General features: G+C 45.1%; 2 protein-coding genes across 14 annotated transcripts in view; one reads left to right on the forward strand and one right to left on the reverse strand.

Annotated features, from left to right (window-relative positions):
- The window catches only part of HSF2BP (heat shock transcription factor 2 binding protein), an 81,138-nt gene extending 78,630 nt beyond the window's left edge, over window positions 1-2,508 (reverse strand). For 6 of the 9 annotated variants that reach the window (XM_084843850.1, XM_084843844.1, XM_084843842.1 and 3 more), the window contains exon 1: window positions 2,411-2,508. Coding sequence is in view for 6 of the 9 variants with exons in the window: in XM_084843844.1 (XP_084699970.1) it covers window positions 2,411-2,461 (51 nt within the window). In the remaining 3 variants the exon portion in view is untranslated. Of the gene's footprint in view, window positions 1-1,973 lie in introns of all 9 variants that reach the window. The other 3 variants (XM_084843843.1, XM_084843849.1, XM_084843848.1) reach the window with 3 other exon arrangements.
- Window positions 2,509-7,056: 4,548 nt separating this feature from the next.
- RRP1B (ribosomal RNA processing 1B) overlaps window positions 7,057-13,628 on the forward strand; it is a 30,407-nt gene continuing 23,835 nt past the window's right edge. For 4 of the 5 annotated variants that reach the window (XR_014789125.1, XM_084843851.1, XM_084843854.1 and 1 more), the window contains exons 1-4: window positions 7,057-7,273; window positions 7,644-7,726; window positions 9,852-9,909; window positions 11,923-12,008. Coding sequence is in view for 4 of the 5 variants with exons in the window: in XM_084843851.1 (XP_084699977.1) it covers window positions 7,129-7,273; window positions 7,644-7,726; window positions 9,852-9,909; window positions 11,923-12,008 (372 nt within the window). In the remaining variant the exon portion in view is untranslated. The remainder of the gene's footprint in view (window positions 7,274-7,643; window positions 7,727-9,851; window positions 9,910-11,922; window positions 12,009-13,628) is intronic. The other variant, XM_084843855.1, reaches the window with a different exon arrangement.

Raw genomic sequence — 13,628 nt, forward strand, 5'->3', positions numbered from 1 at the left:
ATTCAGCTATGTTATGTCACCCTTACTAAGAGTGTAGGGGTGTGTGTTTTTAGGGCTGTCACCCAATTAAAAAAATGTCACTTGATTAATCCTATGAATTTAAACTAATTAATAGATTAAATCTGCATAGATTTACAGAAAAATAAAAGAACTGTTCTGAAGAATAAACTGTACTTTTGTTTTTAGATGTTCATTCATGTATCACAGTAGATACTATCTTAGATGAGGCATTATCTGCTGTGTGACAGAGAAGGGGATGCTTCTTCTGACAGTTTTAAAATCGTTGCATTGAAAATCATGTACCTTTTTAAAAAAAATCTGCTGCTCCTTTAACTGGGAGCAAAAGTTTTTTTTTAACAGTGCGATCCTATTCATGTCTTACTAAGAAGTGAGTGAGTCCCACTGCCTTCAGTGGAGTTTTTTCTCAGGTAAATGGGTATAGGATTATAGGTTCAGGAAGCAATCCTATGGCCACTAGGCACTGTCTAGAGGGCCATAGGATTTGTTAGTTTCTGGGAACCAAGGTTGGAGCCAGGGCTCCGTCCTCGGTTCCCAGAAACCGCCCTTCTTGCCCCGTCATAGCTGATGCCGTTCTCTCCGTGCCGGCTATAGCTCCGTGCTTGGAAACAGAGCACGGAGTTGGCGAAAAGGGGGTGGTGAGGAGACCACAGAAGCCATGTTATGAAGCTTCCTCTGTACCGTGCGGCCTCCCCACCTCCTGTTCCGAAGCTCCCCAGCTAGACAAGTGTATTCACCTGTCTAGCCAAAAATGCAGGACAGCCAGAGGATGGAGGCGAAGATCACCTTCCATGCTCTGGCCACCCTGCATCAGATATTCATCAGCCTCCAAGTTGGAGGCTGATGACAATCTCCACAGGATTGCACCCTCAATGGATTAAGGGCACAATCTTATGCATGTTTAGAAAGAACAAAGACCTACAACTAATGGGGCAGCATGCCGCAGCCAGCCATCCTATAGATGTGCAATCCTCTACATGTCTATTCTGAATTAAATAACACTGAATTCAATGGGACTTACTCTCAGGAAAGAGGGATTGCCCTGTAAATATTACAGCCCTAGATTTGTTTTACTCCTCGTATTTATAACCTGTGGGCATTGCTAAGCACCTAAAAGATTCAGGGCCCATGCAGAAATCTATATATGCTAACTTATACCGACATATGCAAATTTAGAAATAATTACTAAGATTTATTTAAATTTCACAGGAAGCAAAAGCCAGCCAATTACTTTTTCATCCAAATCATCTCAAATAAAATACATTCTTCAATTAATTTCTATCTTGACCAGATCATCCCAAACCAAGGGGAAAATCTTTCCTCAGCTTAATTGCCATTCGGGGGATGTTGCAGCATGTAGGAAGGAATTAACCCTTCCTTCCCCAGCTGCAATCTCCCTTGAAAATCTCCCCCCTCCCACCCAGCACAGCAATTAAGCTGAGAAAAAAAAATCTATGGGCACCAATGGACACTGAGGGCTCTGTGGCAAATAGATTTAGGGTCAAGGGACCATCTGCCCAAACCTAGCAATGCACTGACTCAGTTTGCACATCACAGTAAGCCACATTCACGGCACACATCACAAAGCCCCACAAGTTAATTAACCCACGCTGGATTCTGTGACATGCGAACTGGCACACCGTGTCCAAGTACAGAACAAGTCTACATTCCAGGGCTATTGTAAGCCACTGGGCCGGTTCACACGATCACCGGCTTGTTTAACACACAGTAACCATGCGAACCAGCTCATTATCTCTCTGGTCTGGATGACAGATTAGGTGAGAAGTTCAAGTCAAAAAGAAACCTGGAAACCCCTAATTTCATCCCATGTTTCCAGTGCTTTCGCCTAAGCTATTTGCTCTACGGCCACTCTATGTAGAGCAGCTGGTCTCTGCTTCGCCTGTGGCAGGCACCCTGTATTTCGGGGGCGGGGAGGCAGAAGGGTGGCTACTAGCCTTTTGGCCCCAGAAGGCCGCCACGTTCCTTATTTTAATAGCGTGCTCTTCCAATGTAGTCATCCTCCACACGGCCACACAGCTGAGGACGTCCCTGGGTTCTTTTCGGGGGCGGGGCGGGGGGTGTTTTAAAGATCCACCGCATCCGTATTTCTTTCCATCGGGCAGCCCAAGGGAAAGCGAAGCCCCCTATGCTCACTTGCCGGGGGGGGGGGGGAGGCGAGCACGGAGGGAAACCCGCCTCATGAGAGAAACGGCCCGCTGCCAGCAGGCGGCACCCAAGCCTGACCCCTGGTGCCTAAAGCGGCTGTTTCCATACAACATGACAGCGGACCGAGCCGCTTCTCCCCGCGCGACGGAAAAGGCTTCGCCTTCGTCTCGAGCATCGCATCAACCGCGGGGGGGGGGCAATAATAACGCCAGTGGCGTCGCGCTACCTGCCGCCCCCCCGCCGAGCAGCACGCGCTGCCGCCACTACCGCGCTTCATAGCCGCGCCAGCCGACGAGCGTCGGGGAGAGAACGCTGTACGGCCCCGCCTCTTCGCCATCCACACCACGTGATATTCGGCCAGCGATTGGGGGCGGGGGTAGAGTCACACACAGCCTGAATTTGAAAGCTGACATTGGTCAGGATTCTCTATGGGTTATTCTCATTCTCTATGCCGTTAAAACGGGGTCGCTCTGTCCGTTCCAGTCTCGATGGTTAAAAGCCGATTCTGTGCATAGGAAGGTCGGCTGAGAAGCCGCCGAGATGAATGTAGCGCCGCTTCCCCCCACCTGGCGCCCTCCAGATGTAGTCCAACGCATCTGGAGGGCGCCAGGTTGGGAAGGCTGTTGTAGAGCCATGGGTAAGGAAGGCTGAGCGCAGAAGAATTGATGCTACGAGTCCCCTGGACTGCAAGGAGGTCAAATCAGTCCATCTTGGACATCACCAGATGGTCAATATCGAAATCAGATTGATTATGTCCTTTGCAGCCAAAGATGGAGAAGCTCTATACAGTCAGTCAAAACAAGACCTGGAGCTGACTGTGGCTCAGATCATGAGCTTCTTGTTGCAAAATTTCGGCTTAAATTGAAGAACGTAGGGAAAACCACTAAACCATTCAGGTATGACCTAAATCATATCCCTTATGAATATACAGTGGAGGTGAGAAATAGATTTAAGGGATTAGACCTGATAGAGTGCCTGAGGAACTATGGATGGAGGTCCGTAACATTGTTCAGGAGGCAGCAATTAAACCCATCCCAAAGAAAAAGAAATGCAAGAAAGCAAAGTGGCTGTCTGATGAGGCATTACGAGTAGCTGAGGAAAGAAGGGAAGCGAAAAGCAAGGGAGAAAGGGGAAGATATATCCAACTGAATGCAGAGTTCCAGAGAATAGCAAGGAGAGACAAGAAGGCCTTCTTAAATGAACAATGCAAAGAAATCGAGGAAAACAACAGAATGGGAAAGACTAGAGATCTCTTCAAGAAAATCGGAGATCTCAAGGGAACGTTTTGTGCAAAGACGGGCATGATAAAGGACAAAGAAGGCAGGGACCTAACAGATGCAGATGAGATTAAGAAGAGGTGGAAAGAATACACAGAAGAACTATACAGGAAAGATCTGAATGTCCCTGATAGCCATGATAGTGCGGTCACTGAACCTGAGCCAGACATCCTAGAGAGTGAAGTCAAGTGGGCCTTAGGAAGCATTACTAACAACAAAGCTAGCGAAGATGACAGTATTCCAGCTGAGCTATTTAAAATCCTAAAAGATGATGCTGTTAAAGTGCTGCATTCAATATGTCAACAAATTTGGAACACTCAACAGTGGCCGCAAGACTGGAAAAGGTCAGTTTACATTCCAATTCCAAAGAAGGGCAACGCCAAAGAGTGTTCAAACTACTGCACAATTGCGCTCATTTCACATGCCAGCAAGGTGATGCTCAAAATCCTACAAGCTAGGCTTCAGCAGTATGTGAACGGAGAACTACCGGAAGTCCAAGCTGGGTTTCGAAGAGGCAGAGAAACTAGAGATCAAATCGCCAACATTCGCTGCATCATGGAGAAAGCAAGAGAATTCCAGAAAAACGTCTATTTCTGCTTCATTGACTACGCTAAAGCCTTTGATTGTGTGGATCACAACAAACTGTGGCAAATTCTTAAAGTGATGGGAGTACCAGACCACCTTACCTGTCTCCTGAGAAGCCTGTACGAGGGTCAAGAAGCAACAGTAAGAACCAGACATGGAACAACCGAGTGGTTCAAAATTGGGAAAGGAGTACGACAAGGCTGCATATTGTCACCCTGCTTATTTAATTTAAATGCAGAGTACATCATGAGAAATGCCGGGTTGGATGAATCAGAGGTCGGAATTAAGATTGCTGGGAGAATTATCAACAACCTCCGATATGTAGACGATACCACCCTAATGGCAGAAAGCGAAGAGGATCTCAAGAGCCTGTTGTTGAGGGTGAAAGAGGAGAGTGCAAAAGCTGGTTTGAAACTCAACATTAAAAAAACGAAGATCATGGCATCTGGCCCTATCACTTCCTGGCATATAGAACGGGAAGAAATGGAAGCAGTGACAGATTTTACTTTCTTGGGCTCCAAGATCACCGCAGACGGTGACTGTAGCCATGAAATTAAAAGATGCTTGCTCCTTGGGAGGAAAGCTATGGCCAACCTAGACAGCATAGTAAGAAGCAGAGACATCACCTTGCCGACAAAGGTCCGTCTAATCAAAGCTATGGTTTTCCCAGTAGTAATGTATGGCTGTGAGAGCTGGACTTTAAGGAAGGTTGAGTGCCGAAGAATTGATGCTTTCGAACTGTGGTGCTGGAGAAGACTCTTACGAGTCCCCTGGACTGCAAGGAGGTCAAATCAGTCCATCCGAAAGGAAATCAACCCTGAGTGCTCATTGGAAGGACAGATACTGAAGCTGAAGCTGAAATATTTTGGCCACCTAATGCGAAGAGAAAACTCTCTGGAAAAGACCCTGATGCTGGGAAAGACTGAAGGCAAAAGGAGAAGGGGACGGCAGAGGATGAGATGGCTAGATAGCATCACAGATGCAATGAATATGAACTTGAGCACGCTCCGGGAGAGAGTGCAGGACAGGAAGGCCTGGTGTGCTATGGTCCATGGGGTCACGAAGAGTCGGACACGACTTAACGACTGAACAACAACAACCACAACAACAACAAACCGTATTAGTCTGTTGCAGCAACAACGACAAAGAGGCTTGTGGCACCTTAAAGCCTGACGTTTATTCTGGCATAAGCTTTCACGGACACTGTCCACTTCATCTGATGAAATGCCAGAATAACATTGCTAGATTTTAAGGTGCCTCAAGCCTCTTTGTTGGATTTGATAGGGGATATCTTCTTTATACCATTAAAGAATAGCCATAGCTCAATATGTCTGCATGGGAGTGAATGGCGCACACAATATGTCTGCGTCCCACTGAGCATTGACTTTGGGTCTGTCCTGTGCCCTCTAAGCTAGCTTACTGCCCTCAGGTGTGGTGGAGAATTCTGTTCCATCACTAGCATTGAATGTTAACTGCCAGTCCAGCCAGCTTCTGTATGTGGGGTAAGGCATCATCTTGTCCTTTGCCTTCGGCAGCAAAATGTCTTGGACTGACCCTGTGACATTGTGCTTTGCCAATAAAGATCAGGAGCTGCACTTTTAAAAAACTTTATTACTAAATACTTGTTGCATCTGCTATGGATCAGTCTCAGCCTGGATCTGAAATCTGGAAATCATCATAGAGGATTGCTGCAATCTCCACCCCAATATTCGATATAGGGATCTTAATAGTGGATTACATTACAGACTTGTCATAAAGTACTATTTCTCAGCCCCTTCCCCAGATCCATGATATGTGGATGCTAGCAGTGGACTACATTACAAGGCCTTTGCCAACTTGTGTTCACCAGATATTTTAGACCAGCTCCCATCAGCCCCAGCCAGCATGGCCAATGGTCAGAGATGATGGGGGTTGTAGTCCAAAACATCTGGAGGGCTCCAAGTTGGGGAATACCCTGGACAACTTTGCAAGGCTTTCCTAAGCCACTCTTCCTCGGCCTCAGTCCCCCACTCCCAGCTATATGGGCATAATACCTTTTAGGTTCACCCCACCCATCTGCAATATGGGGATAATAGAAACATGGGAAGGTGACTTATACTCTGTCAGACCACTGGTCCATCTACCCCAGTATTGTCAACACTGACTGGCAGCAGCTCTCCAGAGTTTGTCAAGATTCCTTCCTAACCCTGATACTGTGCTATCACTGTGCTACACTCCCACCCAATAATAATATTGGACAGTATATGTCTCCCATTCTAGTGCTGAAGATATTGTCAGGGCAATTTCTGAAATATTTTTAAACAAAACAAATATTTTTTCCCCGACACAGGATTGGAAGAGCCATGACTTTGCTTCTATTGAGGGCAGGGGAGATGCTGCTATCACTGCAATAATATAGCTCAGAATATACTGGAATTGGGGAGAGATGGCTGAGAAAATTAAAGCAACTCATTATGAAGGATGATAAATGCATGGAAGACTGAACGAGACGCATTCTGGACGGGAACATGAATAGATTCTTCCTGCGCTAGTTGACGATTCTCAAACCAGCTGAACGCACATATATACATGCAACCCAGAGCAATGGAGTCAAGACTGCAGCCCTACGCACACTACCTTGGGAGCACTGGACGTTTACTTCTGCGTAAACGTGCCCAACATGATGCTTTTATATGTTTACTGTTGGGCTGCTTCATCTATGTATTTTTAATTTGCTTTTATTTTTGTCCAAGCCGCCCTGAGAACTTGACTATAACGCGGGCAGCAAATAAATAAGGAAAATATATAAGAAAGAAAAAGAAAATCGAGTTGCATCTTGGCAGAGCAGAGTTATGGTTCGCAGCCAGAACGGAACCCGCTGCTCCTCGCCCGGGAAAGCTTCCAAACCCCGCGCGCCGCCAACTTCCGCCCTCGGCCCCGCCCCCTCCTTGCTGTTTTTAAAGCACCGAATTGGTTACCTAGAATGTTGGCGACGGAGGAGTGCCTGTGACGTCATCCGCAAGCGTTCGGCAGGCCGTCCGTGCTCAGCCCACCCGGGGCGGCGCGCTCTGTTCCGCAAGGAGGAGATGGTTCATGGTGGACCATGGCTCCCGCCGCTGTCGCCTCCGCCGCGCAGCCTCCCGAGATCCAGTTCGCTCAGAGGCTGGCCGCGAACGAGAAGCGGATTCGAGACCGGGCGCTGAAAAAGCTGCGCGGCTACATCACTCTCAGGACCCAGAGTCCGGCGGGTAAGATCCAGGGAGACGCACGTGGTGCTCGTGGGGGCAAAGCAGCGTGTCATGCCATGGATCCAGGCTGAGCGGCGAGGAGGGAGACGTCTCTGGGCAGACCCTCGCCCGAAGTAACGGCATGAATGGGCAGGCGTGAGGCTGAGGGGCATATTGACATCGGGACATGAGGAGAAGGCTCTGATCGTGGTAGACCTTGTTCACTTTGGGAGACAAATGTGAAAAGTGAAAGGAGTATTGGTCTGTTTGGACCATATGTTATTCTGGGGCAGACAGATGTATAATTGCCCGTATGGGCAGGGGCTGTTGTAGGACAAACATGAAAGCTTTTCCCCTTTCTCTAATGCACAGTTTCCTTTTGATGCTTCAGGTAGCTTTAGCCAAGAAGAGCTATTAAAAATATGGAAAGGACTATTTTACTGCATGTGGATGCAGGATAAACCCCTGCTGCAGGTATGTCAAAACAGCCCATGTTAGAATGTTTTTGAAGGTGGTGTCTTGGTGGTGGAATAATAGAGCCCCAAGGTGCTGTAAATTGTTATGTTATTATTGAACATAATTTAAGTATTTCAGATTTGAATTAATCTAAGACCCCATTGAAGGGAAAATTTAGAAAATATGTTTGTATATTTGCTATTAACCGTTTAAAATCTGCCCCTTTCTCCTCATGGAAGCCCCCTGAAAATTGTATGCCAAAGGTTGGGGGGGGGGGGACTCTGGTGAATGGGATGACTTGTGGTATTGGGCAGAGAGAGGGGGATCCCTCTCTCTGTGCAGAAGAACCTTCTGTGCATGGAGCCCTCCTATCCCTGGAAGGCAGATCTTGGATCTAATTCAGTACCTGTGGATACAGTTCTCCGTATGTGTATGTGCAGCCCAATCCTATGCATGTCTATTTGAAAATAAATCCCATTTTGTTTAATGGGACATATTTCAAAGAAGTATTGGAGAGGGATGAGAGGCCTGTGGGCTGAATACAGCCTGCAGAGATTCCCTATCCAGACCATGAGCTTCTTGAACATGCCCAAGTCCTTCTCTCTCCAGCCCTGTGTAGGAAACCTCCACTCTCATCTCTGATCACTGATGCGAAATTCCAGCTCATATCTCCTAAGAAAGACAGCTTTTCTTCAGCACAGTGCAGGAGAACCCCCTCTGATCTCCAATAAGTGATCAGAGATGACAGAAATTTAACAGCATTTAAACTTTAAACTTTAAATACCTGTATATTTTAGAACTGAGCTGTACTTTGCGTATCTGAAAGTTATTGCAAAGGGGCTTACTTCTGAGTAGACATACATGGAGTTGAGATGTCGTTCACGTGGCTGAAAGCTATAGAACTTCAGCCTTAATTATGCTTTCTTTTATGTAAATGGCCATAGGATTCCAACCTGATGCAAATAGATTTGACTATTAAAGCCTCTACGGCATTAGCTTTTTCTCTCTCCCCACTTCCCCCCTTTTTTTAATTTATTAGGAGAATATAAGAACACAAGAATTTGTCTGACAAAAGCTGTAATACTATGCACGCTTACCTGGGAATAACTCACATTGAACTCAACAGGTCCTTATTCTGAATATACATGAATGATTGCACTGGAAATATCTTAAAGTAAAATTACAATGAAAATGTTTTTTAAATCACTTTTACAATTATGAGCTTGCAAAATAAAATAAGAATCGCTCTCTTTTAATAGTTTATAGCCAACTTAATGTAGCATTGAATCAAGTATTGGCATGTGAAATGTGTGCTCCAGTTACTAATAATCCACAGTCAAGGGGATGCATACATATTTCAAACTCATGTCTTCATAATTTATCGGTTATCAGAATAATAATGAGGATACTTCTATCATCAAGCACTTCTTAGCATGCAGAGTGCTTGGTTATGCCACTTTGTGCATTCTCACAACAGGTCAGAAAATTATCATTTTATACGTGGAAGTAAGGCTGAGGAATACAAACTTCCTCATGAACCCCCAAGTTCAATAGACTATGCCGTTTGAAGACTAGGCTTCTGTATTTCTAGGTGTTGAATTTTGAGGTGCATGTGTAATGTATTATTTCATTTATACCCCATCTTTCTTCCATTGTGGAACTCAAGGTGGCTACATGTTGTTCCCAAGTGATCTCCCTTCCAAGCACTGACCAGACCCAAACCTGCTTAGCTTCAACAAGGCGGCTGCCTCATCTGCCTTCAGACTATGCCCTGGAACGAATGTAGATCAGTGCTCCTTGAGTTTAAATGCAGATTTGTAATGTCAGTCTCTGTTTATCACATACTCTGCTGTTGAATGTAAAAGAGTTGTCTTTCCACACAGCTGGTGTTTAATGTCTTTGAATGTTCATCTGTCTGCTATTTCAGGATGTTCTTGTATCTAATTTCAACAAGTTCAGTTGTAGTGGAGATAATGTTTTGGCCTTATTGGTGCTTAAATTTTGCCAAGTCTCCAAATGGCTTTTTATATTTATGGGAATTTAGAGAGTGATTTCAGGTTTCTGGAGGGGGCATTTTCTGAAAATGAAAGGGAATTTAGATTTGCAGCAGTGAATGCTAAAAAAAACACTTTCCTTTTTTTAGGAGGAGTTATCAAACAACATATCACAGCTTGTTCATGTAATTGAGAATATGGATGCTCGTAAGTCATTTTTTTTTTTTTCCCCTATGTGGGGCAGTTTCCAGCCAAGGCTGTTTTATGTTATACATGTAGACACATTAAAAAAAAGACAGAATTTGATGTCCACGAGATCTTTGACCTGGTGTTCCAAGTAGACCAAGTGTATAGCTCATATCATTCCAAAGCAGAGTTTGGACAGCTATTGTTTGATGCAGGCCTGCATATCAGACAACAAGCAAAGGACTCAAATAGTTTAAGGGTGAAATTTTTCTGTTTAATTCTACTTCCTAGAGAGGCCATCAGTGCTGGCATTTTAACTTAGCTACAGAATCCAGCTGATACGTATGGAATGACCATTCAGCCATTCTTGCAGATACACAGAAGCAATTTTCAGCTACAGTCGCACCACTCTAGGAACTTGTGAATTGATCCTTGTACTATTGGCTGGTAAAGCCACACATCACCTCCATCTGAATAGATGTGGAGGATTAAGCCTTGAGAAATGGAGTGAACTTGTTGACTTTCTAATGCCACCCCTTGTAGTCTTTCTGCTCCCTCCATCTACTGAGAGCAGGGAGGCATAACTTCTCCCATTGGGCTAAATCCAATGTCACGATAGTGCGTATTCACCAGCACAGGGGTAAGCAACCTTTTTGGGTCTGTGGGCACATTTGGCAATTTGTCCTTGGCGTCACCACAAAATGGCTGCCTTGGAGGCGTGGCTAGTCACAAAGGACAAGCAGAGCCCAAAAGGCTTGGGTACAAGGCAGAAATGCAATCTGAGCCCCAAGACCCTGAACATCTCATTTAAATGCACAGTTTTCAGCACCAACAAAACCCTATTTCACAGAAGGCAAACTCTCTTTCTCTCCCCGCCGTCCTGCCAACTCATTTTCCCCCATCTCTCTCTTTCACATGCACCCGGGATCACCACCTATAGACTCTTTCCCTCATACGCACACACGTGCACATCATGTATCTATAGATACCCACACATTTTCTTGCTCTCTTTTCACAAAACACACACACTTTTTCAGGGTGCCTCCCAAATCCCTTTTCTCTCTCTCCTTTTCCATTAACTCACACAAGCACAAAACCTTCACCCAACCCCCCCTTGCTCCTGGTTTCTCCCAGCTGGCTTCTTCCTGCTCTCCCTACCCACCTTCTGGCTCACTTTCCTGCAGCTTCCCACCATCTTCATTTGCTAAGAATGTCTCTGAGCTCCACATGTGGCCTCGAAGCATTCATAGGAAATAAAGATGGCAGCAGCTGGAGGCCCTCACTTTGCTAGGAAGCATTCCCAGTGGTAAGAAAAGTTTTTAACTAAAGAAAAAAACTAAAGGTGAGAGGGGTAGGACACCTCAGCGGGTGCCAAGGGGACACAATCATGCACGTGAGCACCATATTGCCTACCTCTGCGTGGAACCTTCTCCCTCTCTTCTCCCTCCTGCAGCCTTCCTCATCACCCAAAACTCTGCTCCAGAGGGTTTTCCAGCCCTCCGAATCATATTTTGAGGGTGCAGTGGGGTGGGGGGCTGCAGCGGGGAGGAGAAATTGTCCCCCCTGTTCTGTGGCTGGAGCTGCTTGTCAATGGAACAACACCACTGGATACAACCCATAGTTCAAACTGAAGTTCCTTGATTTCCTTTGTATGGTAACCTTAAAGAAGTGGCCCGATGGCTATGCTGGCTGGGAATTGTGGGAGCTGTAGTCCAGCACGTCCTGAGGGCACCAGGCTGAGGAAGGTTACGCGAGGGCCTTTGGTTCTGGTCCCAGTCAGCACTGGGATGCAGCTGGACACAGTGTACCCCTGAGGGAATGCCACCCTCTTCAGAAAAAAAGCTTGCCCTACTGTATGCTACAGATACTCATGACTTTTGCTTCCTTGGATGTCCCTGCTGTTGGGAAGCTCAAACAGTATTTTTTCCTCTTCACTTACAAAAGGTGTAGTAAAAATGTTTGAGGTGGACTACTATCTACGTTTAACAGAACTGATAATGGGATTTGAAAATTACCTTTGCTATTTCACTGCAGGGCACTTGTTCATTCAGACCTTCTGGCAAACCATGAACCGTGAATGGAATGGAATAGACAGACTGCGCCTGGATAAATTTTACATGGTAAAAGCGAGCTCTTATACTACTGTTTAAAAGGACAGAGCAGTCCCTTAATCAGTGGGGTGTGGTGGAAACCTTTCCACTACTAAATTGTTCCTTGGGAATACTATTGTTCCACTTCTAGAAATTCATTTAATTAAAATGGATTAGAAACATCATGAATGAAAATAATTGTTTTCAGTATCTTCATTTCCCCCCTTAAAATCTAAATAAAATAAGGGTGATGTATGCTTTTGTGTTGTTATCTTAGTATTCCAGTAAAAAATATTTTAAAGCAAAGTTTTGAATTCAGTATAACATTTAAGCCATGCTAAATGCACCTTATTAGGGTTTTTTTATAAGCAAATATTTCTTTTCAACTTTCTTCAGTTATTGGAAGGAGTTTGTATTTTATAGATTTATACAGATTGTAAAATGAACATACTTTTTAAAGGTTTTTTTCCTAAATATAAATTAAATAAACATACTAAATCAAATCTCCATCAATTTAGGGCAGCTGGAAACCCATATCACTGCTGACAACGTAGCTTTACTTTGCTGGATATTTACCACTGTTAACATCAAGAGGTTGTTGAAAGTACCCATAGTTTGATTATGTTGATTTTGTTTAGTGAGGCCTTCTACAACATTGGGGGCACAAAAGTTGTTCCTATGGTTGCTGTGAGATTAAGGAATATCTGATAGTGGGTCAGTTCAGATATCATGCCAAGCCATGGTTTGTACTAAACATAAGTAAGAACGCAAATCATGGTCTGACTTTCCAGTGGCAAATAATGGTTTAGAGCTACTTACCTGCTTTTGGTTTTCCCTGCTCTCAGCACTCAGGTTCAGTCCCATCTCCATGATGCAGCAACCTCTAGATATGGTGTGATGACTGTCAATTCAGGCATCTCGCCAAACTATAGTTTGCAAATCCATTTCAAACAATGGTTTCTGATTCTGGTTTGGCAACCAATCTCGAACCATAGCTTGTCAGTTCACAGCCTTTTTGGCTGTTCTCCCCTTATGACATTATAATCCCATGAGGGGAAGAGCAAGACCATGCCTGTGAAACCAACCCCACTATCACTTCTTTGCTGGTCTCCCCACCCCATCCGTGTATTGATGTCTGAAGTTAATGTCTGCTCTATGCATTTAGGCTTCCTGTGTGATTTAAAGTCTTGGTCACGCAGAGTTCTAAATTCTATGGGGATCCCGCGTGTGTTAAGCAGTCTGCCTGCCTCAGATCTCCCCACCACATGTGGGGTCAGGGCCCTGCTCTGCCCGTCAGGCAATTGTAATTGCATGAGGGGAGAATGCCCCCAAAGGGCTGTCGAATCATAGTTAAGGTTCCTTAACTTGATGTCTGAATGGAGCCAGTGATCATGATAGTATCGGCTAAGTTTCTGTGTGATATTTGCTCCTTAAAGGCTTCCAGAGTTTTTACTAGCTTTCAAGCTAAAATATATATTGATGTTCTAAGCCCTAAAGCCCTGGGCCTGAGGTTCCATGCCCTGATCCTAAACATGAGAACAGGTGGACATGTTCAGAAGATGTTAGGGGTGTATGGATTTTGTAAAATCCGTTAGGTCTGTGTTTCGCAGATTATCAGCTGCCTTTCATTCCGTTGTCCACTCATTGGCA

The sequence above is a fragment of the Heloderma suspectum genome, chromosome 3 (genome assembly GCF_057233095.1).
Source record: "Heloderma suspectum isolate Gila_16-S chromosome 3, 16-S_ref, whole genome shotgun sequence".
NCBI classification, from domain to species: domain Eukaryota; kingdom Metazoa; phylum Chordata; class Lepidosauria; order Squamata; family Helodermatidae; genus Heloderma; species Heloderma suspectum.